This window comes from Molossus molossus, unplaced genomic scaffold (genome assembly GCF_014108415.1).
Source record: "Molossus molossus isolate mMolMol1 unplaced genomic scaffold, mMolMol1.p scaffold_m16_p_12, whole genome shotgun sequence".
Classification (NCBI taxonomy): Eukaryota; Metazoa; Chordata; class Mammalia; order Chiroptera; family Molossidae; genus Molossus; species Molossus molossus.
The window spans coordinates 65,663,573-65,691,553 of NW_023425347.1; the positions used below are offsets into that span (position 1 = coordinate 65,663,573).

Below are 27,981 nucleotides of genomic sequence, written 5' to 3' on the forward strand. Positions count from 1 at the left end.
GCTATTTCTTTGCTCTGTCAATTCAAATTCTGTGATTATGTCTTATCTCTATCACTACCTGCACCATAGTTCAAGACATAATTACCTCTTTTCTGGACGTAATAACCTTATAGCTGATTTTTCTACACTTGTCTCTATCAGTTTTGAGTCATTCCACACAATATTTCCGTATTTACCAAAGCACAGTTCTGATCAAGTCACATCTTCTCCACCTTGTCCTCTATTCAAAATCACAAGCTTCCTATGCTCTGCTCTGGACACAAACTAGCTTTCCATCTTGTTTCCCTTTGTATCCTTATATGCAGGAATATTTCCTGACACACTACTATTTCCCATCTATGAGCTTCAGCAATATGCTACTATTAGGCTACCTTTTCTTCTCCCATATCCAAGCACCTGAAAAAGCTGCCCCCCAAACCAAAGCTCAGTGAAATACCAATTCATGCATGTAGCCTTATTTCCCAATCAGACTCCAATGTGACCACTCCCTTCTCTGAAATGCAATAGCACATTCTTTGTATTTCTTATGTGGCATTATCTACATCCAGATTTGGGTTAAGATTAATAGCAAGGACTCAAACCAAACTAACTATATTTCAGTCCTGGCTTTGCTACTAATTACCTGTGTGCCCTTGGGCAATTTATTTGATTTCTCTGTGTCCCACTTTCCTCCTCTACAAAATGATATAATAAAAGTAACTATTTCATGCGAGTATGAGGATTAAATATTTGTAAAGTGCTTAGAAGAGCACCAAGAACATACTAAGCACTGGTTGTTTATTAAATAAAATGTGTCTGCTTGTTTCCTCCACCCTGTTTATAAAATCTGCAGCAAATAATTCAACCCAGTACCTCTATGAGATAATGGGATTTAGACTCTTTCTAAGAGATCACAAATAAGTAACGATGACATACTGAAAAAAGGCAGGAAAATAACTGCTGTGACAACAGTATGTGCAAAATAGCTAACATCTATGGAGCAACAACTATGAGCCAGACAGGCACTAAGCTTATGCTATATGGATCTTATCTTGAAAGAACCATTTTAAGATATCAAGTGAAGTAGTACGTAAGCCTTACCTTCTGTATTTCTCAGCACTGTAGTCTAACCATTTATAAAGATCACAAGAGCTGCCATGGCTGGTCTGGCTTAGTGATTAGAGCATCGGCCTTCGGACCAAAGAATCATGGGTTCAATTCCAGTCAAGGGCACAAACCCTTCTCTGCACTGTTTCACCAATTCTTATCATTCTTTTGAAAAGAGAACTATCTGTTCTTCCTCCCTAAGAGAAATGTATTCTTGAAGAGAATAAAACATCCCTCAGATTTTAGGGCCATCTGTTCTTGCTAGTGCTACAATGAACCTTTGAAATTATGCTTTTATAACTACACATTTCTCTGAAGAATATGTGTAGCTTTGAGTTAAAATAAACTCTAACTCCTATTTTAGAATCTTAGAGTAAAAAGAATCTCAAGAGGCCATTCAGCCTAAATTATACAAGATGAGGAGTTGTATAGAAATGATCTCAGAGATTCTTACATTAATTATATCACAACCAACATAAACTTCTCTATTCTGGTCTCTCTGGTTTTGAGTAAAAGGTTATTAACAAAATTCTGTTCTTTTTGCTTGAGACTTTGACCTTGGGTTAACTCTTTTGCTCTATTATTCCACTGACCTGAAAAAAATGTGAATGTTCACTACATTACTAGAAAAAATGCTTTATTTTTTAGTTATATTTAAAATAACTGACAAAATGTACATAAAGTATACAATTTGATTAATTTTGAAACTTTTACATACTCATAAAAACAGTACTTGAAATCACTCTCTACTCTGTTCCATTGAACAATAATGTCTTGATTTATCTATCCTTAAAAATAAACCTTAACATCAAGTAGTTTTAAGTCCTTGAATTATGTTCTTTTTCAAAGTTGTCTTGGCTACTCTAGGTTCTTTGTATCTCTATATAAATTTTAGAATAAGTGTTTTAATTTCTAAAAAAAACCCAGCAGCAGCCTGCTGGTATTTTGATTGAGCCTGTGTTGAATCTATGGATCAATTTGGAAAAAACTGCCATCTTAACAATATTGAGTTTTCTGGTCCATAAACATAGTAACAAAACATCTCTTCATTTATTTGGGTCCTGTTCAGTTTCTCTTAGCAACGTTCCGTAGTTTTCAGTGTAAAGATATGGCAGATTTCCTGGCAAACTTATCCCTAAGTATGTCGTATTTCTGATGATACTGTACTGTTTTTAAATTCCAATTTCTGATTATTTATTGTTAGTACAGAGAAATAAAGTGATTTTTACATAATGGTTTTGCAACTTTGCTAAATTCACTTATTAGATCTAGTAGTCATTTTGTAAATTCCTTAGGATTTCCTACACAGGTAATCATGTTACTTGTAAAAGACAATCTTCTTTTTTTTAAATCTTCACACAAGGAATATATTTTTACATTTATTTTCAGATAGAGTGAATGGGTGGGAGGGAGGAGAGACATCAATGCAAGAGAAACGCATCAATTGGTTGCCTCCCGTGTGACCCAGACCAGGGCTGGAGACCGAACCACAACCGAGGTATGTGCCCTTGACCGGCATCAAACCCGCGACTCTTTGTTCCACAGGCAGGCACTCATACTGCTGAGCCAAACAGGCCAGGGCCCTTACTTAATTTTAAAATCTGTATTCACCTTATTTTGTTGTCTTGCCTTATTACATTGGCTCCACTGAAATGTTGAATAGAAATAAGAGTAGACATTCTTTTCTTGTTCCTAATCTAAAGAGGAAGCACTGATTCTGTCACCATAGATATGTAAACTATAGATTCTCTTGGTAGATGCTCTTTATTAAGTTGTGGAAGTTCTCTTCTATTCTTAGATTGCAAAGATACACAGATAAATACCTTGAATGGAAGTAGAATTTTATCAAATGCTTTTTCTGTATCATATGATTTTTCTTTCTTATCCTGCTAATATACTAAATTATAGACTGATTTTTGAATGTTAAACCAACTTAGCATTCTTTTATAATTAAGTTTATTGGAGTGACATTGGTTAATAAAATTATATAGGTTTCAAGTGTACAATTCTATAATACATCATCTGTATATTGCATTGTGTCAAATCTCTTCTGTCACCATATATTTGACCCCCTTGGATGTAACTTTTCATTTTTGTATTGGTGAATTGAATGTACTAAAACCTTTTTATATATTTATACAACTATCTTCATGAGAAATACTGGTGTGTGGTTTTCATTTCTGGTAATTTTTTTTCTGGTTTTGTCATGAGTGTAAAGTTGTACTTTATAGAATGAGATTCCTTCTTCATCTATTTCCTGAGATTGTTTTTATAGATCTGGTGTCATTTCTTCCTTGATTTAGTAACAGTCACCAATGAAATCATCTAGACCTGGGCTTTTCTTTTTTTTTTTTTTCAACATTTTTTTGTTGAGATAGAGTGGGAGGAAGAGAGAGAGAGCAAGAAACATCGACGTGAAAGGGACACATCGAGTGGCTGCCACCCACACGACCCAACCAGGGCCGGGGACAAAGTGCAGCCGAGGTACATGCCCTTAGCGGGAACCGAACCCAGGTCTCTCCGGAGACCTGGGCTTTTCTTTGTGGGAAGGTTTCTAACAATAATTCAATTCTTTCAATAAATACAGGGCTATTCAGGTTGTCTGTTTCTTCTTGACAGAAGTATGAAAGCTTGATGGAATTTGTCCATTTTGTCCAAGCTGAACATGTATTAGCATAAATGTGTTCATACTATACCATTATTGTTCTTTTACGTCTATAGGACCTGTGATGATATCCTCCTCTCTCATATTTTATATTGGCAAATTGCGTCTTTACAATTTAATTAGTCTGATTACAAGTTTCTCAATTTTATTGTTCTCAAGAACTTCTGGTTTCATTTTTCAAATAGTTTTTCTGTCTTCTATTTTATCAATTGCAGGTCTTATAACTTCCTTTTTCTGTTTACTTTATTTCATTTGCTCTTCTTTTTCTAATTTCTGAAGATAGAAGAGTAAGTCATTGATTTGAGATGACTTCCCCCCCTAATATAGAAATTTCATGCTATCAATTTCTCTCTAATCATTGCTTTAGATGTATCCTTCAAATTGTGATATGCCATATTTTCATTTTCAGTCAGCTCAAAATATTTTCTAATTTTCCTTTAGGTTTCTTCTTTGACCTACAGATTATTAAGAAGTATGTATTTTGTTTCCAAATACTGGGACTTTCTAGAGATCTTTCTGGTATAATTTCTAACTTGAAGCTACTGTGGTTGGAGACCATATTTTGTATGATTTGAATCATTTAAAATTTATTGATATTTCTTTTACACCATAGTACATTGTCTATCTTGTAAATGTTCTCTGTGCACTGAAAAGAATATATACTCTGCTGCTGTTGAGTGGAATATTCAATAAAAATCAATCAAGTCAAATTTGTGGACAATGTTCAAGTTTTCTATGTCCTTGATGACTTTCTTTCTACTTCTATCAATTATTGTAACAGGGTCATTAGAATCTCCAAATATACTTATGGATTTATCTATTTATCCTTGTAGTTCTATCGGTTCTTGCTTCATGCATTTTGAAACTGTTATTAGATGTATATTTAGAATTGTTATATCCTTTTGATAAAAAGATCCCTTAATAATTATGAAGTATTTCTTTTTATTGCTGGTAATATTTATTCTGAAATACACTTTGATATTACTCTATCCACTCAAATTTTCTTTTGATTAGTATTACTGTGGTGTATCTTTTTCTATTCTTTTACATTTAAACTATTTTTGTCCTCATATTTCAAGTGGTTTTCTTATTCACAGCATATAGCTGAATCTTGCTTGTTTATACAATCTGATCTTTGCCTTTTAATTAAGGATGTTTAGATCATTTATATTTAATGTGATTATTAGTACGTATGTTGGACTTAAATTTAACATATTGCTATTTATTTTCTTTGTCCCATCTCTTCTTTGTTCTCTTTTTTCTTCTTTTTCAGCCTTTTTTATATGATTCTAGTTTATCTTCTTTGTTGGCTTATTAGCTATACCTCTTTGTTTTAATTTTTCTAATGGCTGCTTTTGGATTTATGTTATACATCTTTATCAATCTACTTTTAAGTAATATTATACCAATTCCCATGTCATATAAAAACCTTACATCTGTATACAGTCATCCCTCATTTATCGTGATTAATCCATTCCAGACTCTAGCGGTTACACCTAGTGTTGAAGGATTCCTGAGGTGCTCGAATACATAGACCTACAGTCCATACGTACAGTAATTTTAATTGTAATTGTAATACAGGGGTGTATAATTGACTCAGACAGCCGAGCAACCAAGCATGCACTGTATCATTTTCACTGTCTCGATCAACTTTTTGTTTGTTTGTTTTGTTTTTATCCTCACCCGAGGACATTTTTCAATATTTTGTTCAGATAGAGTGGGAGAGAGAGAGAGAGAAACATCGATGTGAAAGGGACACATCGAGTGGCTGCCACCCGCACAACCAACCAGGGCCGGGGACAAACCGCAACCGAGGTACGTGCCCTTAGCGGGAACCAAACCCGGGTCTCTCAGGACCGCAGGCCGACGCTCTAACCGCTGAGCCAAACCGGCCAGGGCTCGATCAACTTTTTAATGAATATTTTTGAGAAAAAAAACGCGATAGAGTGAAGTCGTAAAAGTCGAAGCGCAAAGTGGTGAGGGACGACTGTAATTCCATTTCCCCTTCCCTGGCCTTTGTGGTATTCATATCATTTATTTTGTTTCTACATACGTTATAAACTCCAAAATACATTGTTTTTTGTTTCAAACAATTACCTTTTTTTTTATCCTCACCCTAGGACATTTTTTGATATTTTGTTCAGATAGAGTGGGAGGAAGAGAAAGAGAGAGAGAAACATCGACGTGAAAGGGACACATCAAGTGGCTGCCACCCACACAACCCAACCAGGGCCGGGGACAAACTGCAACTGAGGTATGTGCCCTTAGCGGGAACCGAACCAGGGTCTCTGGGGACCACAGGCCGACGCTCTAACCGCTGAGCCAAATCGGCCAGGGCCAAACAATTACCTTTTAAAGATATTTTATATTTACTATGTTTGTTGCTCTTCCTTCCTCTATGCACATCCAGATTTCCACTCTTTGGAATGTTCCATGAAGGGCTTCCTTTAACATTTCTCAATGAATAGGTCTGCTAATCATACATTCTTTTAGCTGTTATATTCTGAAAAAGCATTTTGCCTTCAATTTTTAAACATTTTTACTTAGCATAAAATATAGTTCAATAGGTTATTTTTTTCTGCTGCACTATCTTGCATCTTGAATTTTTTTTTTTTTTTATCCTCACCCAAGGACACTTTTGCATGTATCTTCAGATAGAGCAGGAGAGAGAAACATTGATGTGAGAGAGACACATTGAGTGGCTGCCACCCACACTACCCCAACTAGGGCCGGAGACAAGCTGCAACTGAGGTACATGCCCTTAGCGGGAACCAAACCCGGGACTCTCCAGTCCGCGGGCCAATGCTAACTGCTGAGCCAAACTGGCCAAAACCATCTTGAAGTGTTTTAATGAGAAGTCTGCTGTCATTCTTATATTTGTTCCTCATCATTTAATGTGGATTATTTCTTCACTAGCTGTTTTTAAGATTCTTTTAAGCTCTGGTGTTAAAACGATGTGATTATGATGATTATAATTTTCCTTAATGTAGTTTTCTTCATGTTTTCTCCTACTGGAGATCACTGAGCTTCCTGAATCTATGAATTTATACTTCTCATTAAATTTATAAAAAATTTCTGCCCAGCCAGTATGGCTCAGTGGATTGAGCGTCATCCCATGGACTGAGGTCCAGGTTCAATTCCTGGTCAGGACACATGCCCAGGTTGTGAGCTTGATTCCTGGTGGGAGTGTGAAAGAGGCAGCCGATCGATGTTTCTCTCTCACATCGATATTTCTATCTCTCCGTCTCCCTCCATCTCTCTGAAGTCAATAGAAACATATTTTAAAAAAATATACAAAAAATTTCCATCACTGCCCAGCTGTTGTGACTCAGTGGTTGAAGGTCAACCCATGCACCAAGAGGTCACAGGTTCAATTCCCAGTTAGGGCACATGCCCAGGTTATGGGCCAAATCCCCAGTAAGGGGCATGCAGGAGGCAGCCAATCGATGCTCTCTCTCATAGATGTTTCTGTCTCTCCTTCTCTCTTCCTCTAACATCAATAAAGAAAAAAAATTTTTAAAAAAAACTTACATCACCGATTCTCCAAATATTTTTTTGTCTGCCCACCTCTCCTCTCCTTTGGGGACTTCAGTTACAGAGTTAGGCCATCGAACATTTCCCAAAGTTCAATCATAAACTGTTCATTTAATTTTCTGCAGTTTAATTTTTCAGTCTTTTTTCTTTGTGTTTCATTCTGATAGTTTCTATTGCTTTGCTTTTAAGACTACTAATTTTTTTTCAGCAGTGTCTAATCTGGCATTAATCTAATCCAGTGTATTTTACATCTCATTGTCATTTTCATTTCTTTGTTTGGGTCCTTTGTCGTTGTTGTTAATCCTCACCCAAGGCTATTTTATCCATTTATTTTTAGAAAGAGTGTGAAAGGGAGGGAGGGATAAAGAGAGAGCGAGCGAGCCCTGGCTGGTTTGGCTCAGCGATAAGAGCATCGGCCCGTGGACCAGAGATTCCTGGGTTCGGTTTCCACTAAGGGCATGTACTTCGGTTGCAGTTTGTCCCCAGCCCGGGTGGGGTCATGTGGGTAGCGACCAGTCGATATGTCTCTCTCACATCGATGTTTCTCTCCCCCCTCCCCCTTCTGTCCCTCCTGCTCTACCTGAAGATAAATGCAAAAATGTCCTTGGGTGAGGATTAACAAAAAAAACAGAGAGCGAGAGAGAGAAATTGGTTGCGTCCTGCATGTGCCCCAACCAAGGCCACGGATCCAACCTGCAACCCAGGCATGTACCCTGGACTGGAAATCAAACCCACAACCCTTTGGTGCATGGGCCAACACCAGCCAGGGCTGGGTCTTTTTTTTCCCTATGTTCTCCTTAACATGCTTTTTCCCTATGTTCTCCTTGATCCTTTCTTTTAAGCTTGTTAGGTAGAATCAGAGTAACCTGAATTTATAAATTACTTGGGTCACTAGGGATAATTTGTAGTGAGTTGAAGACATAAAGGGAACCTCCTACAGATCTCCAGGATTTGTTTATTACCTGTCTTGCAAATTCCAGCCATCGTAGCCTCCCGATATCCTCAACTCTCTCTCTTTAACTCATGGAGACCTCTAGGCTAAGTTTGGGTTCTCTCAAACTGAACTATGATCTAGAAATTCCAGATAATAAGGTAATCATAGGACTCACCTTCTCTGCCACATTGTCCTTTTTGTTTGTTTGTTTAATCCTCAGTTGAGAATATTTTTCCACTGATTTTCAGAGAGAGTAGAAGGGAGGGAGAGAGACATTCAATTGATTGTCTTCTGCATGACCCCAACAGGGGCCGGGGATTGAATCTGCAACCCAGGCACATGCCCTTGACTGGCAATCTAACCCATGACCCTTGGTCCACAGGCCTATGCTCCAACTGCTGAGCCAAACCAACCCGGGCACATTGTCCTCCCCGCCCCCAACATATTTTCTCTCCATGTTTAGCTATTTAAAGTGGATCAACATATTAGTGTGTTAGAGCTCCTAGAACTGACTGCCATAAACTGGGTGGCTTAAACAACAGAAATGTATTGTCTCTCAGTTCTGGAGGTTATAACTCCAAAATCAAGGTGTTGGAAGAGTTGTTTCCAATTGAGGGCTATAAAGGAAGGATTTCTTCCGGATGTCTCTCCTTGACCTGTAGATATCTGTCTTTTCCCCATATCTCTTCATATCATCTTCTCATTATGTGTCTAAATTTCCCCTTCCGATAAGGACACCAGTCATACTGGATAAGAGCTCACCCCAATGACCTCATCTGAACTTGATTACCTCTGTAAAAAACCTAAAATTGGCCCTAATATCAGACTGGTAATTGTTAAACTGATGTCTATAAAAATTAGTTTAGTATAGTTGTTAAGAGTAGGGACACTGGAATCAGACTGCCTGGGTTTGATTATAGCTCCACCATTTGCTATCTCTGTGCTTTAATTTCCTGATCTGTAAAAAGGTACTTACCATAATCATTTTATAGAGATTAGTATAAAGATACATATATGCCTAGAACAGTATCTGGTACCTAAGATATGTATCATCAATAAATGTTAGTTAATACAGGGATCAAAATAATCTTATTATGAGAACATGAATAGGGTTACCTAAACTAACAGAGACCTTAAATGGCTTTGAAGAAGATTAGAAAATTTATACACAATGACTACTTCACTTATTAAATGTTCCATGCTGTCAGAAGTACTATTTTCTTTTAGTTTTTTAAAAATGTTTTTATTGAATTTTTAGAGAGAAAGGAAGGGAGAGAGAGAAACATAGATGTGAAAGAGAAACATCGATTGGCTCTCTCCTACACACCCCCTACTGGGAAAACTGAGTCCACAACCGGGGCATGTGCCCTGACTAGGAATGGAAGTGGGACCTCTCAGTGTCCACGGGATGATGCTCAATCCACTGAGCCACACCAGTCGGGCTCTTCTTGCTTTCTAAACTTAAAATCTTTCCTTAGTGAGCCCCTCTACACATATTTTACATATAGTTGCCAAAACTCCGTTTTCTAAAACAATTTGCATTGTCACTTTTCTGATATAAAATCTGTTAAATCTCTTTACAAATGATCACATTAAAGTCCAGATTCCTTTGTCCGTTTTTGAAGGCCTTTGAAAATCCAGCTGTCTTTTCCCCCTTTATCTATCTATCTATCTATCTTAATTTTGTTACAAATGTTTCTCCTTTTCCCCCCATTGATTCCCTCCTCCTGAAACCCTCCCACCCCGTCCCCAGTTTTGCTGTCTATGTCCATCGCTTATGCATACTTGCATTTAAGCTGTGATTTATCCCTCCCCCCCTCTGAGGAATGTCAGGCTGTACCCTACTTCTATGTCTCTGGGTCTATTTTGTTCATGTTTGTTTAGTTCATTATATTCCAGAAATAAGAGAGATCATGTGATATTTGTCTTTCTCTGCTTGGCTTATCTTGCTTAGGATAATACTTTCCAGGTCCCTCCATGTCGTCTCAAATGATAAGAGATCTTTCTTTCTTACACCTGCATAATACTCTATTGTGTATATGTACCACAGCTTTTTTATCCACTCATCTACTGATGGGCACTTGGGCTGTTTCCAGATCTGAGCTATTGTAAATAGTGCTGCTATGAACATAGGGGTACATATATTTTTTCTGATTGGTATTTCAAGCTTCTTAGGGTATATTCCTAGAAGTGGGATCACTGGGTCAAATGGCAGTTCAATTTTTAATTTTTTGAGGTAACACCATATTGTTTTCCATAGTGGCTGCAACAGTCTGCATCAATGGAACAGAATACAGAACCCAGAAAATGACCCAAGACAATATGCTCAATTAATATTTGACAAAGGTGGCAAGAGCATACAGTGGAATCAAGACAGCCTCTTTAATAAATGGTGCTGGGAAAATTGGACAGCTACATGCAAAAAAATGAAGCTAGACCACCAACTTACATCATACACAAGAATAAACTCAAAATGGATAAAAGAACTAAATGTGACTTATGATTCCATAAAAATCCTAGAAGAAAATACAGGCAACAAAATTTCACACATGACATGCAGAATTTTCACTGATACATCACCTAAGGCAACAGAAACAAAGGAAAAAATGAACACATGGGACTACATCAAACTAAAAAGCTTTTGCACAGCAAAAGAAACAAGCATCAAAATGGAAAGGGAACCCACTATATGGGAGAGCATAATTGCCAATGATACATCAGATAAGGGATTAATTTCCAAAATATATAGAGTACTCACACAACTTGACAAAGGAAAGACAAAGAACCCAATTAAAAAATGGGCAGAGGCCCTGGCCGGTTTTGTTCAGCGGTTAGAGCATTGGCCCACAGTCCAGAGAGACCCAGGTTCGGTTCCTACTGGGGGCGCATGCCTCGGTTGCAGTTTGTCCCCAGCCCTGGTTGGGTTGTGCAGGTGGCAGCCACTTGATGTGTCCCTTTCACGTCGATGTTTCTCTCTCTCCCTCTCTCTCTTCCTTTCTCTCCCTCCCACTCTATCTGAACAAAAAATGGGAAAATGTCCTCGGGTGAGGACATTTGGGCAGAGGGCCTAAAGAGACACCTCCAAACAGGACAAATGGCCAAGAGACATATGAAAAAAATGTTCAACATCACTAATCATCAGAGAGATGCAAATTAAAACAACAATAAGGTCTCATACTTCACACCTGTCAGAATGGCCTCCATCAAAAAATCATCAAACAACAAGAGCTGGCAAGGGTGTGGAGAAAAGGGGACTCCAGCAGTCTATTTGTATAGCTTCATTTCCTAGTCTGCTTTAGCCTCTTCTTCACTACACAGATTATCTCCATTGTCCCTACAAGACAATCATTCCTGCCTTTGTTTAGACTGGTACCTATCCCTTCTTTTCACTTGCTGTTTTTCACCCTTCTCTTTCTAGTGCCTAAACATCATTCACTATCCGTTTCAAATCTTTCATTCATTGACATTTACATAGCATTTATACTTACATGAACATTTACAAACATCTTTTACACAGAACATGCTGCTCTGGCTGTTAGGGATTCAGGACTAATTAGAAATGAAGAAACATTCCTAACAGTTACATTAATGAGTTCTCCCCTCTCTTAACCTTTAGTAAACTTGCAATACTTCTCATTTTTGTTTTTACACTGTTTTATCTATATTCTTTTTTAAAAAACTGATTTTACAGAAAGGGTGAGAGAGAGAGAAATACTGAAGCGAGAGAGAAATATCCACCAGTTGCCTCCTGAATGTGCCCAGATCGATGACTGAAACCGCAACCTGGGTATGTGCCCTGAATGGGAATCAAACCTGCCACCTTTTGGTGTACAGGATGATGCTCCAACCAACTGAGCCACACAGGCCAGGGCTATCTATATTAGTTCTGTTTCATGTCTTCATTCAAAGTATATTTCTTGTGCAGTTACTCTATACTAGGTAGTCTGCTAATGATACAGTGGTAAAGAAGACAGACATGGTCCCTCATGGAACTAAAAGTCTAATAGAGAAACTAAAAGACACTGAAAAAGGAAATTACAAACATAGTGAGGCCTGGCCAGTGTGGCTCAGTGGTTGGGCATCGATCCATGCACCAAGAGGTCACTGGTTCGATTCCCAGTCAGGACACATGCCCAGGTTGTAGGTTCAATCCCCAGTGGAGGGCATGCAGGAGGCAGCCAATCGATGTTCTCACTAATAGACATTTCTATCTCTCTTTCCCTCTTCCTTCCTCTCTCTCTATAATCAATAAAGAAAGCCCTGGCCGGTTTTGCTCAGTGGTTAGAGCGTCGGTCCGCAGACCAGAGAGTCCCGGGTTCGGTTTCCGCTAAGGGCATGTACCTCGGTTGCAGTTTGTCCCTGGCCCCAGTTGGGGTGGAGTGGGTGGCAACCACTCAATGTGTCTCTCTCACACTGATGTTTCTCTCTCTCTTCCTCTCTCTTTCCCTCCCGCTCTATCTGAAGATAAATGCAAAAATGTCCTCGGGTGAGGATTGAAAAAATAAAATAAAATCAATAAAAAAAAATTTTTTTTAAATGTAGTAAGTATTGCACATAGGATGTGTGGAATTCTAGAAATGCTTATAACAGGGAGGGTTATCCCAGTTGGAAGTTACACAAAAGTCTATCTGAGAAAATGCCATCTAAGCTAACATCTGAAAAATGAGTAAGCGTTAGGCAGGTGAAGAATAGGGGACATGTGCATCAATAAGATAGCTTGTGCAGCCCTGGCTGGTTTGGCTCAGCGGTTACAGTGTTGGCCCTTGGACCAAGGAATTGCAGGTTAGATTCCGGTCAAAGGCATGTATCTTAATTGCGGTTCAGTCCCCGGCCCTGGCTGGGGTCATGCAAGAGACAACCAATCAATGTGTCTCTCTCACATCGATATTTCTCTCTCTCTCTCTCTTCCCCTCCCACTCTATCTGAAGATAAATGGAAAAGTATCCTCAGGTGAAGATTTAAAAAAAAAAAAAAAAGATACCTTGTGCAAAGCCTATAAAGCAAAACAAGAAACATAATTGGGAAATAATAAGAAAATCTATAAATATAAATGAAAAAATGAATGCGAGAAAAAGTGGAATATTGTTGTGATTGAATAAAATAATGTATAAGAAATTAGATTTTCACCCTGGCCAGTTTGGCTCAGTAGTTGGAACATTGGCCTGCGGATCAAAGAGACCCGGGTTCGGTTCCCACTAAGGGCACGTACCTCGGCTGCAGTTTGTCCCCAGGTCGTGTGGGTGGCAACCAGTTGATGTTTCTCTCTCACATTGATGTTTCTCTCTCTCTCTTTTCCTCCATCTCTCCCTCCCTCCTCTATCTGTAGATAAATGCAAAAATGTCCTTGGGGTGAGGATAAAAAAAAAAAAGAAATTAGTTTTTCAAATATAAAATGAAGACTTATTAGACACAATGCAGTCGAATTTTCCAAGATTGTGAGAGATACAATTATGCTGAATTGAAACAAAAAATGAAAATGTAGTAAGTGACAAAGAAATACAGTTACTATTTTTGAACAAAGATTTCTGAACCCGCATAACCATAAACCTAGGAGGCAGAATTCAGATGAAGACAAATAATATGAATGGCAGCTGCTGTCATGAATGTCATCAGTTAGTACTGAAATAACTATGGGGAGACTCATAGCTTTTACAGATATACTAAACAGACCCAATTCCCAACATAAAGCACCATCTTGCAAACACCAAGGATAGTAATATATGTTACCCATCTGGGAATGACATCTGATCCTCTTATTTCTGGACAGTATGTTCCCACAAGGCAAGCATAATGTTCTTACTCATCTTTGTATTTCATATCACAGAGTATATGTGTGTGAAACAGATAATAAAACTTCAAATATGAGAAATAAAACAAATTTTCAAGGCATCATCTCTTTTAATACTATTAGGGCACAAGTTCTATAAAAATAGTTCACTTTAAAGACTTGCCTCTACCTAGCCTAGTCTATTAATGCTTGATATTTATTCTAAGACAGGACTAACAGCTAAAAACTGATAATTGTATTTCAGAAAAAATTAAACATACACTCTAGCTACTATTTTCTATTCTTCTGAAAAAAGTCATCACAGAAAAAGCCACAGGTAAAGGTCGTTCTCACATAAGCCCTAAGCTTATTAAGTCCAGTAAAACATTTGTGTGATTCTAAGTGCCCACCGAGTACAGAATGTTTATTGAACGTACAAATGAATAAGTAAAAAGAAATCTGAATAAAGAAGGGAAAAAGAAAGAAAGAAAGGGAAAAAGAGAGAAAAGGAGGAAATTATTTCATACCAAGAAATAGTGAAAGAAGTAATCAAGGAGTTACCACCCTGCCTAATAAAACAACAAATTTAAACAAATACCACAACACATTTTAACTATGATATCAAGCTACGTTTTAAAATAAAAATTCTCTTTTATGCCTGCCTGGTGTGGCTCAGTTGACTGAATGTCGTCCCATGGACTGAGAGGTCCAGTTAAATTCCCAGTCAGGGTATATGCCGGGGTTGCGGGCTCGATCCCCAGTATGGGGCATGCAGGAGGCAGCCAATCGATGTTTCTCTCTCACATGAATGTCTCTATCTCTCTCTCTCCTTTCCTCTCTTTCTAAACCACAATGTTTACTATTAAACATTTCAGAAATTATTTCAAGAAATTTTAAAATTCAAGATAGATTTCATATGACAAAGAGGTAAAGAACATTATTTATGCAATGTTAATATGTGTGCAGTATGCACAATTTCATTTTAGTTACGAAATACAGCTTAACTTAAGATGCCAACATTTGCTTTTGGAACTTTACTTAAATGTCATTTCAGGACTTAAAGTGTACTGTGCTTAAACCCTAAGGATAGTCAAAACTAACATGTTCTTATTGTAAAAGAGAAAAATGAAAAGATCCCACCATGACTATTACCAAGTTAATTTTATATCTTTTTTTTTTTTTGCCTTTTTATTAACTTATTTTTGTTACAGATGTTTCTCTTTTTTTCCCCATTGACACCGTCCTCCCTACCCCCCCCAACCCATCCACAGCTTTGTTGTCCATGTCCATTGGTTATGTATACATACATATAAGTTCCATGTTTATCTCTTCCCTCGTCCTCCCTCTTCTGAGGGTTATCAGTCTGTACCCTACTTCCACATCTCTGGGTCTACCCTATTCCTCAGACCGTTATGTTCATTATATTCCACAAATAAGTGAGATCATGTGATATTTGTCTTTCTCTGCTTCGCTTGTTTTACTTAGGATAATACTCTCCAGGTCCCTCCATGTCGTCTCAAAGGATAAGAGATCTTTCTTTCTTAAAGCTGCATAGTACTCCATTGTATATATGTACCACAGCTTTTTTATCCATTCGTCTACAGATGGACACTTGGGCTATTTCCAGATAAGTTAACTTTACATCTGGATCAAAATACAAATCTATCGCTGATTATCACATCATCCAAAGGTCAAAAGCAAAACTAACTGACTAAGTAAATCACAATATCTTGCCTATTATGGAATTCCCCATCATTGATCTAGGTCATACAATATTGTGAACAGATCTCATTGTCAATTAATTAAAAATAAAATTTATATGTAATTCTCTATTTTTTCACCTTATCCATGCACTGAACTATAAAAAATATGCCTTCATGGTAAATCCTACCTCATTGTATCTGTTGCTGGGAATTTTGATGCTGGTTTTCCGAACTTCCATATCCACCACCAAACCTTGAACTACTGGCAATGTATATTGGTAATTTCTGAAGTCCTGGGAAAAAGCAGATTGAAGTGGAATAAAGAAGTTATCAATGGCAGGATTTCATTTATAGTAATAAAATTAGCAAAAATGGAAAGAATGTCAAAATGGGAAGATCCCATTTATCTTAATAATAAGGATAATGAAAGCCCTACTGTGTGTGTGTGTGTGTGTGTGTGTGTGTGTGTGTACACGTACTCCAGTCCTCCACTAGACTATAAACTCTTACAAGGAAGATTAAAAGGTTCATATACCTCTTACATACAATATTAAACAAATATTTGAATACTTACCCTGCTTTAACACCACTTAACACTTTCTGTATTTATTTATTAACTGTCTCCTCCCCCTAAGGTAAGGTCCAAGAGAGTAGGAACTCTCATTTGTTTTGTTCTTATTATATTCTAATGCCTGGAACATCCTAGGTACTGAATGAGTATCTGTAGGGCAAAACACATACACATACACACACAACATCTAGTGTGGCTGGAGCAAAAAGAGCAAGAGTGGTATGATTTGAGGTCAAGTGATAGCATATAGCTAGATTTCATAGGGTCTTACAGACCACCATAAAAACCTTTACTTTTACTTTTTTTTGGCCAGGTTTGTGCTTGGACTGTATTTACACAATGATGTGTGGCAACCTACATTTAATGAAATGAGTAATTAAAAATTGGCTTTAAATATGTAAAAACCAAGCCCCAGTAATCCCATGCTACCCTAACATTGAGACCAGGATGACCAGCCTGGGAATGGGGAGGGGCAGATTAAAGCTGAGTACATGTATCTATCGTTATGAGGGGAGTCTGGAAGGTCTGGGAGTTGGCCAGAGACACCAGAAAGGAGATCAGATAAACAAAATAAAAATAATCCAGGCCCTGGCCGGTTTGGCTCAGCGGTTAGAGCATTGGCCTGCGGTCCGGAGAGACCCGGGTTCAGTTCCCGCTAAGGGCATGTACCTCGGTTGCAGTTTGTCCCCGGCCCTGGTCGCTTGTGCGGGTGGCAGCCACTCGATGTGTCCCTTTCACATCGATGTTTCTCTCTCTCTCTCTCTGTTCCTCTCTCTCCCTCCCACTCTACCTGAACAAAAAATGGAAAAATGTCCTCAGGTGAGGATAAAAAAAAAATAATAATAATAATCCAGGCAAGAGACAGTGCTCATTTGGACCAAGAAGTTAACAGTTCAAAAGATTGTGAACTGTTAGATATATTCTAGATATACTCTAGGATGCTAGGCTTAAAATAAAAAGACAAAATGCACTGTGCTTTAACTATACATTACCTCTAGTCCTCACAGTAACACTGCAAGGTCACTTAGATAATAAGTGTATAATTGGGGCTGGAACTGTATACTATTTCACTCCAAGCTCCTTATACTTTCCAAAGAATGTATATATATGTTCTTTCCCTCTAACATAAATCTTCACCTGCCTGAAGGAGCAGGGGCATTGCTATCAACAAAATAATAAAAGCCTTCTCTTCCTTCTCCCATACAAACCCCAAAAAGGAAAAAGAAAGCAAAAATTCCCAACTTACTGCAAGAAGATTCATGATGGTATGCCCCGTCTCTCCAAACAATGGCTTCCGAAATCTGACACTGAACAGTGGGCATGGATAAACTATAAACATGAGAAGTGATCAGACTAAGTCTAGCAGCTTAAGATTTGTATAAGAGTTATCCCGGTTGATACAGTTTCCAAAATATAATGATTCATTAGAGCACATAAAATTTAGTATTTAGTATTTAGCATGGTAGCATCAGAGGCAAATCCTGAGCCTTCTACAAACTACACCAGTCATCTGATGACAATAAGCCTAGTTTTTAAAATCATCATAAGCTTTATTACTATGACAAGGTAACCATAAACTTGACAAAACACCACAAACAATAAAAGCAAGTTTCAATCAAGTACTTGTTGGCCTGCTTCTTTCAGTCAAAACTATTTAATGGTTTATGAAATTTGCAAGTTAGGAAAAATAAACAAGCTTGCTTTATTCATTCCTTTGATTTGGAAATCGCATGGAAAATATGAAAATGTATACACACCTGCTGAGTATTAAGGCAAAAGCCATACCTTATTTATTGTTAATCTTTTTTTTACCTGAAGTGGTTAAAAAAAATTTTTTTGTATTGATCTTTAGAGAGGAAGGTAGAAACATAAATGTGAGAGAGAAACATCCATCAGCTGCCTCCTGCACGCCCCCTACTGGGGATCAAGCCTGCAACTCAGGCATGTGCCCTGACTGGGAGGATGCTCAATCTCCTGAGCAACATCAGCTGGGCAGAACTAATTTTTTTTTAATTTACCTTTATCATTGAAAATATTACAGATGCCTCTCCTCTTTCCCCCCATTGACAGCCCCCTTGCCTTCACCACACTATTTTCTATGTCCTATGTCCAATGGTTATGCGTATATGACTGTAAGTTTTTTGACCTATACTCCCACCCCCACTTCCCTCTGAAGTTTGTCAGTCTGTTCTCTACTTCCATGTTTTTGAATCTATTTTGAAGAATAAGCTTTTTGATGTAGCTGTTTAAAAAATGATGAAAAAGTTTTAGGAAGCACTGTTCTTCAAAGTGGATTGATATGATCCAGGAAATAAATATCTTCTGATTCCTCTGTGCTCAAGCAATCTAAAAGAATTCACTCTTAGACATCTCCCAACCAAGACCCTCCTCGGGGGAGCCAAATACCTGATGATCCTATTAACTGGCTCACTCCTTGAATTCTAGTTTGAACTGTGTGTTCAAGATAAGAAATTATACATGTTGGTTCATCTGCATACAATCACTTTCCTTTCCCTACTTCACTAGGCTCATTCATATGCTTCCTTCACAGTTCAGTTCAGAGGCCCTTGGTCCAAGACATATTTCTTATCTAATTCCATCATTCTTGGTGAAATTAGAGCCCATCTTGGAGCTCCCAAAGAACTCTGTTAACTTTGAGTATGTGTTTTAATGCAATATACTACTTCATGATTTCTGTGTATCTTCCTTACAAAAGTTTCCAAGGGCCTATAACGGGTCTTTGCCATTTTTGAATTCCCAGATTAATAAATAAATAAATGAAATGATGAAGTTGACCTGCTGAGAACATATATATTTTAAGGTTTCATCTCATTTGATCCTCTTAAAAATCCTATATAATATAAAAGGCAAGCATTATCTCCAGTTGCAAAAGAAACCAACAATCAGACAACTTGAGTAATTTGACCAAAGTTACAGAACTAATAAGAGTTAAGAACCTATTCAAGTGGTCTGATTTCTAGACCAGTACACTTTCAATTAAGTGAAGATATAAAGCTTACATTTAGTCCTCGCAGTCTTAAAAATAAATCACAACTTAAGTTGCACTATTACTACCATGGGAAGGAAGCTCTTCTATCGCTTACCTTGTCAACTGAGAGTGATCTCTATATCACTAGTTTCCAGTATCTGTTAGGTTACATAAAATATAATTTTCCAACCAAGTGACAAAAAATATATTTGTCATATATAGATATTATAAAAAATAAAGCTAGCCCTGGCTGGGTGCTCAACTGGTTGGAGTGTCGTCCCAATAGCTTGCAGGTTCAATCCCCTTTTGGAGCGTGTAAGGGAGGCAACCAATTGATATTTCTCTCTCACATCAATGTTTTCCTCTCTTTCCCTCTCCCTTTCTCTCTCTCTAAATAAAATCAATTTTAAAAATTCTCAGTTGAGGATTAAAAAAAATAATAAAGTTACCTGTTAAGTTCAAATTTATTTTTTCTCAAGATGATTATGTATTTATAATGAACTATAATATAAAACCAGTAAGTTCACAAGGTAATAACTAATCACCAACTTTCTTATTTGATATTTTCAGTCCTTCCCATTCTAGATAAAATGAGTAGAGACAATGGCAAAGTTTAGTATAGCTTAGCTATTTCAAAATACTACTTCTGCTGAATTGTATCAGTACCATGGGGTGGGGGAGGGGCTCTGAACATTTCAGAAGTATATTTAGTCATCAGGTCTTGTTCCTGTGTTTTAGAAGAAAGTATTTTACTACTTACGTCGATATTCAGCTCCAAGTCTCAACATTAGTCGGATGGGAAACACTTTAGCCCAAGGAGTTTCCCATTTCTGGATGAGAATACCAAACAAGTAAGGTGGGGTTGGGAGTACAAGGTCTTGCAGTGACTGGTAAGTAGATGTCACATATAAGAATCCACCATGTTCTTTACTACCAAGGAAACTTTGACTGAAGAAGGAATGTCCCAAGTTGCCCACAACATTCCCTAAAACAAAAAAGTTCACTGATTACTTTCTATCAATAAATCAATCATATTTTTAGTAATCATTATTACTCAATACTAGGCCAGACACTAGTGAACACTAATTCCTAACTTTTCACCATGAAACACCCATGTTTAGAAAGTTGTTTTTTTATCTTCACCCAAGGACATTTTTCCATTTTTTGTTCAGACAGAGTGAGAAGGAGAGAGAGGAAGAGAGAGAGAGAGAGAAACATCAACATGAAAGGAACACATCGAGTGGCTGTCTCCCACACAGCCCAACCAGGGCCGGGGACAAACTGCAACTGAGGTATGTGCCCTTAGCGGGAACCGAACCTGGGTCTCTCTGAACTGCAGGCCGACGCTCTAACTGTTAAGCCAAACCAGCCAGGGTTAGAAAGTTTTTAAAGAAACAAATGGCATTTATTTATTAAACAAAAAAGTTTTTTTCCAATTTTATCAGGGCTTCTGGTGAGCATGGTATAACTTGTATTATCACACTACAGAAGTTTGTCTAGCTACAAGCCAAAACTACTGATGGCTTCCTTAGCTAGATAGTGAACCTTTACTATATGAATCAGCTAAGAATTATCGCCTCAAAGGTCACAAAAATATGTTAAGATTAGTTAGTTACCTGTTTACAATCTCACTGGATGAAAAAAGTTAATTCATGAACATAATGAATTAAGACAATAAAATGCAGTTATGTATAAGACATTTGGGGGAAAAGAAAATTTATACTGAAGGTAGTACCACAGATAGAATGTATCCACTGTAATTTTGGTGAAGACAAATTTGAAATGTAAACAATTTAGGGTTTACTTAAATTCAAATTAGGTGAGTTTCTTTCTTTTACCTGCAAATATTCTTTACTAAACACTTTCTAATTTAAGTATTTTAAAAATGAAACAGTAACAAATCAGTCCTTCATTAATGAGGTATTTTCTGCAGTTTAGAATTATAAAAGAACTTCCTGATAAGAGCTGTTCAATAATATAAGGACAGATATGTCCACTAGACATGTGTAAGCTTCCTTTGATACCTCTGAAAGAAGTAAGACCAACTACAAAAAAATCCCCATCACAAAGGTTAATGCTTACTTTCCTTGAAAACCAGAGTCTGTCTATTCACAGAACAGTTCACTGACAGATCATAGAATCCTTGAGTGAAGGTGGGAAGCTATACTGATAGTAGGGTCTACAAGTGAAAGGAACACCTCCCCATAAAACTCAGAAAAGCTTTGTGGGTAAGAGCTATGTTCACCTGGACATCATCATCATTAGGAGTGGTAAGTACTATTGCCCCAGGATTACCCAAAACTGGCTGCCCATTTAAGCTGTTGGGCCAAATTTGGGAGTTTCAGAGATATAAGTTTGACTACTAGTTTGATCACTCATTATTGTGTTATTTGGGAGCAAGTTACTTAACTTCTGTGAGCCTCAACATCTGTGTAAAATGGAAGAAATTATACTGAACTTCAGACCTGTTGTGAAGAATAAATGATAGTATATGTAAGATGCCTATCAGCACCTGACAGTGTGCTCTCAAAACATAACTATTATTGTTATAATGCAAATATGCATATAATAATTAGTCAAACATTACAGGATTTTTCTTTGCTCTATCAAAGATTTTGCAGTAAGGTTTATAAAAATTTTCACCTTTTTACCTGGAAGGGAAAGGAGGAGGAGAAATAAGAGAAAAGATGGACAGCCCTGGCCAGTTTGGCTCAGCGGTTAGAGCGTCGGCCTGCGGTCCTGAGAGACCCGGGTTCGGTTCCCGCTAAGGGCACGTACTTCGGTTGCAGTTTGTCCCCGGCCCTGGTTGGTCGTGCGGGTGGCAGCCACTCGATGTGTCCCTTCACGTCAATGTTTCTCTCTCTCTCTCCCTTACTCTCTCTCCCTCCCACTCTATCTGTACAAAAAACGGAAAAATATCCTCTGGTGAGGATAAAAAGATGGACAATTTCTTCCCCCTTCACAATGAAGAGTACACAGTAGTATTCCTCTAAAGGTCTAATGATAGCATGTTTATGTTTCATAAGAATGCCCTAGTGAATACAGCTCAGAGGTGAAAAATGTTGGCTCAGTACTCAAGGCATTCATTAATTATTCCTTTGCAATTTCCCTATTAGAGATTGGAATCTATTATTTGTTATTTTCCCAATTATTTGTTATTGATTACCTTTCTGCTTCTACCACCTAACAACCCCCCCATCCCAATCACACTCTAATTTTTTACTAAGTCCCCTTCCATTATAAAATATATATTTTATCCTTTAAGCATTTACTTTCTTTACAATTTTTTAAGTAGATCGTTATCAACCCAAAGATTGACTTAGTGTACACTGCCATTTACCACCTCATCTAAAAAATAAAAAAAGTAACATTCCACAGATATCAGCAAAAATAACACCCTGGACATAAGAATTTGATAAAGACTTTCATTTGAAGACTTAATCTGAAGCTCTTGAACTCATAAAATCTCTTTTATACTAATTTCCACAGATACTTCTTTTTCTTTCTCTCTTCACCCAAGGATATTCTTGCATTTATCTTCAAATAGAACAGGAGGGAGAGAGGGAATGTGAGAGAGAAACATCGACATGAGAGAGGCACACCAAATGGTCGCCACCCACATGACTCCAACCAGGGCTGGGGACAAACCACAATGGAGGTTCGGGCCCTTAGCGGGAACTGAACCCGGGACGCTCTGTTCCGCGGGCCGACACTCTAACTGCTGAGCCAAACCGGCCAGGGCCATAGATACCTCTTAATGGAAACATTTAACACAATGAATCCAATGAACTTATTCTTTATACCCCAAGATCATTCAAGAATCTATATAATGAAAACAGACAACTCTTTATTTTAATGCTTTCAACTCTTTCTTCATGGAGAGAGAGCTCAAGCTTTTTTGTTTTGTTTTTTTAAATTTTTTTTTCTTTATTGATTTTTAGAGAGAGAAGGGGAGGGAGATAGAAACATTGATGAGAAAGAACATCGACTGGCTGCCTCCTGCAAGCCCCACACTGAGGATCTGGCCCACAACCTGAGCATGTGCCCTGACCAGGAATCGAACCGGTGACCTCTTGGTGCATGGGTCGACGCTCAATCCACTGAGCCACACCGGCCGGGCTAAAACAGACAACTCTTGCTTCTGAGCTTAAATGACCTGGCAAAAATGTCATATGCTTTATATCAATAGTTTATAAAACAATTTTATATGACAATGCTTAGGTAATTATCAGGTCAGTGCTACTAGCTTAACAGAGCTAGTACCATTTCTGAATTTGGGAGTTTTACTTTACAGATGAAGAAATTGAAACTTTGGGGCAGAGGTGAAGTGACTCTCAAAAAACACTGGATAGCCTGGCTGGTGTGTCTCAGTGGATTGAATATTGTCCTATGTACTGAAAGGTCCCGGTTCGATTCCTGGTCAGGGCACATGCCCGGGTTGCGGGCTCAATCCCCAGTAGAGGTGTGCAGGAGGCAGCTGATCAATGTTTCTCTCTCACATCAATATTTATATCTCCCTCTCCTTTCCTCTCCCTCTAAAAAAAATCAATAAAAACATATTAAAAAAAAAAAAAAAAAAAAGACACCCTGGTTGGTTTGGCTCAGCAGTTAGAACGTCGGCCCGAGGACCAATGAGTCTTGGGTTTGATTCCAGTCAAGGGCACGTACCTCAGTTGCAGTTTGTCCTCGGCCCTGGTCAGGGTCGTGCAGGAGGCAACCAGTCGATGTGTCCCTTTCACGTCGATGTTTCTCTCTCTCTTTGTCTCTTTCTCTCTCCCTCCCTCCCACTCTATCTGAAAATAAATAGAAAAATATCCTCGATAAAGATTAAAAAAAAAAAAAAAAAGACACTGGGTAGATAAGTGGCAAAATAAGATCTAAAAGGCAGACCTTTCAATCTCTTGGTCTTTCAATAAACCACAATTTCTCTCTCTCTCTCTCTATATATATATATATCTCTTCTCTCTCTCTCTCTATATATATATATATATAATTTATAATTTTCCATCTTAAATTTGGAATTAAAACTTTGTTTTTCAAAGTGCTTGTAAATAGCCATCTTTAAATTCAATTCAAATACAACTTAAATATCTATAACAATAGCTTCCTTTGTTTCAAAGTATATTTATCAATCCTTACATCAACTCAAATGAAATAATTTCCAAGCAAATAATTCACTTACTTCAAGAAATACTAACATTTTAAGCATTAACATAACCAAAGCTTAAGCCATCAAAATAATTTAGAAAGTTCCTTGGAGTTTTACAGTTAAGCATGAGTACTTCATAAAAGATCATTTCCTCAGTTTAGAGCATTTGTGAGATTTACCATGTAACTTCAAAAAGCTCAAGAACAGTTTATTGCTTTTTATAATTCAAAAACATGGGCTTTAGAGAAGACACAGCTGAATTCAAACCTGGGTCCAACCACCTGCCAGCTATGTGTGTGATTGTGGGCAAATTACTTATGCCTTCAGTGCCTCTCAGTTTCCTCATATGTAAAATGGGAACAACAACAGTATAAATCTCATAGGTAAGAAGAAATGAAATAGTGCACATAAAGCAATGAATACACTGCTTGGCATGTAGTAAGTGCTCAATAAATATTAAGTATTAGTTTTAAATCATGTCTTCATAAATATTCCATATTACTTTCTCATCAGTTGAAAAATTACTCTGCAAAGCATCAATACCATGGGCTCCTTTGTTCATAGAAAGATAAATTTATCAAAAAGGTTCACAATTAGCCCTGGCTGGTTTGGCTCAGTGGTTAAAGCGTGGATCTGAGGACCAGAGACACCTGGGTTTGGTTCCCGCTAAGGGCACGTACCTTGGTTGCAGTTTGTCCCCAGCTCTGGTTGGGGTCGTGTGGGTGGTAACCACTCGATGTGTCTCTCTCACATCGATGTTTCTCTCTCTCTCCCTCCCGCTCTATCTGAAGATAAATGCAAAAATGTCCTCAGGTAAGGATAAAAAAAAAAAAGCAATTAAAAAATGTCCTCAGGAGAGGACTGACCCCCCCTTTCCCACAAAAAAGAAATAATAAAAAAGGTTCACAATTAGCTAGAAAAATATAATAAAAATGTGTACCATAAGATAATATTCTTTAACTGGTAAAACAACACAAGAAAATTATCAATGATGGTGAAAACATCAATGAGGTTTCTCTTTCCCTGGAAACACATTAGTCAGGAAACTTTTTCATGTTTTACAGGTAAAAAAGTAACACTTCAGAAATAGTAAAGATTATAAGTAGTGTAATTTCTGTGGTCATGAGAGATAATGGCAACCTACTAAAATCTGAAAAATTATAAGACATGAATTGATTAAGCATTTACCATTATGATATACATTTCTAGATACTGATCAAAAAAAGACATACACATATTATAAAATATTTTCTAATATGCACAAAACTTGACTTACTGCCAGTCATTCCACAAACATTTACAGGATACCTAGCATGTTTTTATAAACACCCTATCAACTGTGTATATTCTTTGAAAGGCTATTTTTTTAAAGTCTCTATTTTCCCCCTTCTTTGATTCACCTATAATTTTTCTTCTACATGCTTGTGGGGATAGAAAATGGGCAAGAGGCTGCCTTGCAGATGCCGCCACCCCAGAGCCACCAGTGCCCAGCCATGATGAACCCCACCATGTTCTTCAACATCACCATCGATGGTGAGCCCTTGGGCCATGTCTCCTTCAAGCTGTTTTCAGACAAAGTTGCAAAGACAGCAGAAAACTGTCATGCTCTGAGCACTGAGGAGAAGGGATTTTGTTATACGGTTCTTGCTTTCACAGAATTATTCCGGGATTTATGTGCCAGGGTGGTGATTTCACAAGCCATAATGGCATAGATGGCAAGTCCATCTATGGGAAGAAATTTGAAGATGAGAATTTCATCATGAAGCACACAAGTCCTCACATCTTGTCCATGGCAAATGCTGGATCCAACACAAACAGTTCCCAGTTTTTCGTCTGCACTGCCAAGACGGAGTGGTTGGATGGCAAGCATGTGGTCTTTGGCCAGGTGAAAGACGAACGGCATGGATATTGTGGTTGCCATGGGAGTGCTTTAGATTGAGGAATGGCAAGACCAGAAAGAAGATCACCATTGCTGACTGTGGACAACTCTAATAAATTTGACTTGTGCTTTATCTTAACTATCAGAACATTCCTTCTGTAGCTCAGGAGAGCACCTCCTCACCCCCATCTATTTGGAATAAGCTATAATCTTCATGCTCTCACTGCAGTTCACTGGGTTCCATATTTTCCTTACCCCTTTTAAGTCTAGCTGAATTGCAGAGTTAAGTTTATGATTATAAAATAAAAACTAATAAAATAAAAACTAAACAACAACAACAAAAGAAAATAGGTAAGAGATAATGATTTAAAAATTTTCCATACCCTTTTTCCTAAGTTCATAGTGAATATGCATGTATATCCTTAGACTGAGATACACTTTCACAGTAAAAAATAAAAGAGCAAACTCCATTGTATTTGAGCCCTATAACCTTATCAGTATCATCACAAAATTATTAATAAAAATAAAATTCAATGAATGAAATGTATTAATAACATCAGTAATAAATCTTAAAGCTTACATTGACTTCTGATAAATCTATATGAGAAAAAAATTTAACCAAAAGTTCACCTGGGTTCACAATTTAAAGATACAAAATAAGGAAGGCTTTAAAATGAGAATAGGTGACAAAAAGATAGCAAAAAGAAAAAAAAAATCTTTCAAAGATCTAAAATTGTGGAAACTTCCCACGTGACCAGACACTGAGCCTCAGAATACTCTTAGGCTAACCTAAATAGCACTTTTCCTTGTTTCCAAGTCCCAAGGACAATAGGCACAGCATTTTTAGTAACAAAAATGTTCTCTTAGGACCCCTTTCCTCCAGGTGCTTTTCAACCACATGACGAAAAAAATGCTTCCTAGAGACAGCACACCAATTTATTAATTCCTTCAATACACATTGTTTTTAATTCAGCCTTTCTGACATCATCTAATAAAGTTAAAGTTATCAACATCCTATAAGAAATTCTACTCCTAAGTATAAATATATAAAAATTTTATAGAGTATGTCTAAATAGTAATAATAAACTGGTAAGAACAGCAAACTGTTCATCAGAATGAAAATAAATTCTGGTAAATTTATGTAATGAGTATAAAACAGTAGCCTGAAAATGAATACATTAGAACCACTAAAGTAATGAATGAAAGTCAAAAACATATGATGGAGCCCTGATTGGTTTGGCTTAGTGGTTAGAGCGATAGCCAGCGGACCAAAGAGTTGCAGGTTCTATTCCAATCAGGGGCACGTACCTCGGTTGTGGTTTGGTCCCAGGCCTGGTCGGGGTCCTGCGGGTGGCAACCAATCGATGTGCCTCTCTCACATCGATGTTTCTTTCTCTCTCCCTCACACTCTATCTGAAGATAAATGGAAAAATATCCTCAGGTGAAGATTTAAAAAAAAAAAACATGATCATGAGTAATAAAGTAGAAAATCATTGTACAGTGGAAGACTACTAGTGGGAAATAAGAATGAAAATATAGGATCAGATTATGTAGCATACTGAATGTTGGCACGCACAGTTTACGCTAAAGACAATATGGACCCAATACAGGTTTTCAAGTAAGAGAAACAACCAGAGATTAACTCCAGAAAAAAAAATAGTCTGGCAGATACCATTCTCATTTCATTCAAATCCCTGTTCTGAA

General features: G+C 37.6%; 1 protein-coding gene and 1 pseudogene across 2 annotated transcripts in view; one reads left to right on the forward strand and one right to left on the reverse strand.

The window, feature by feature from the left end:
• Positions 1-27,981, reverse strand: part of ZFYVE9 (zinc finger FYVE-type containing 9) — a 141,983-nt gene that overhangs the window by 20,618 nt on the left and 93,384 nt on the right. For both annotated transcript variants that reach the window (XM_036255100.1, XM_036255101.1), the window contains 3 exons: positions 20,010-20,234; positions 17,507-17,589; positions 15,878-15,982 (listed from right to left, as the gene is read on the reverse strand). In XM_036255100.1, the coding sequence (XP_036110993.1) occupies positions 15,878-15,982; positions 17,507-17,589; positions 20,010-20,234 (413 nt within the window). The remainder of the gene's footprint in view (positions 1-15,877; positions 15,983-17,506; positions 17,590-20,009; positions 20,235-27,981) is intronic.
• Positions 25,892-26,390, forward strand: LOC118625999 (annotated as a pseudogene).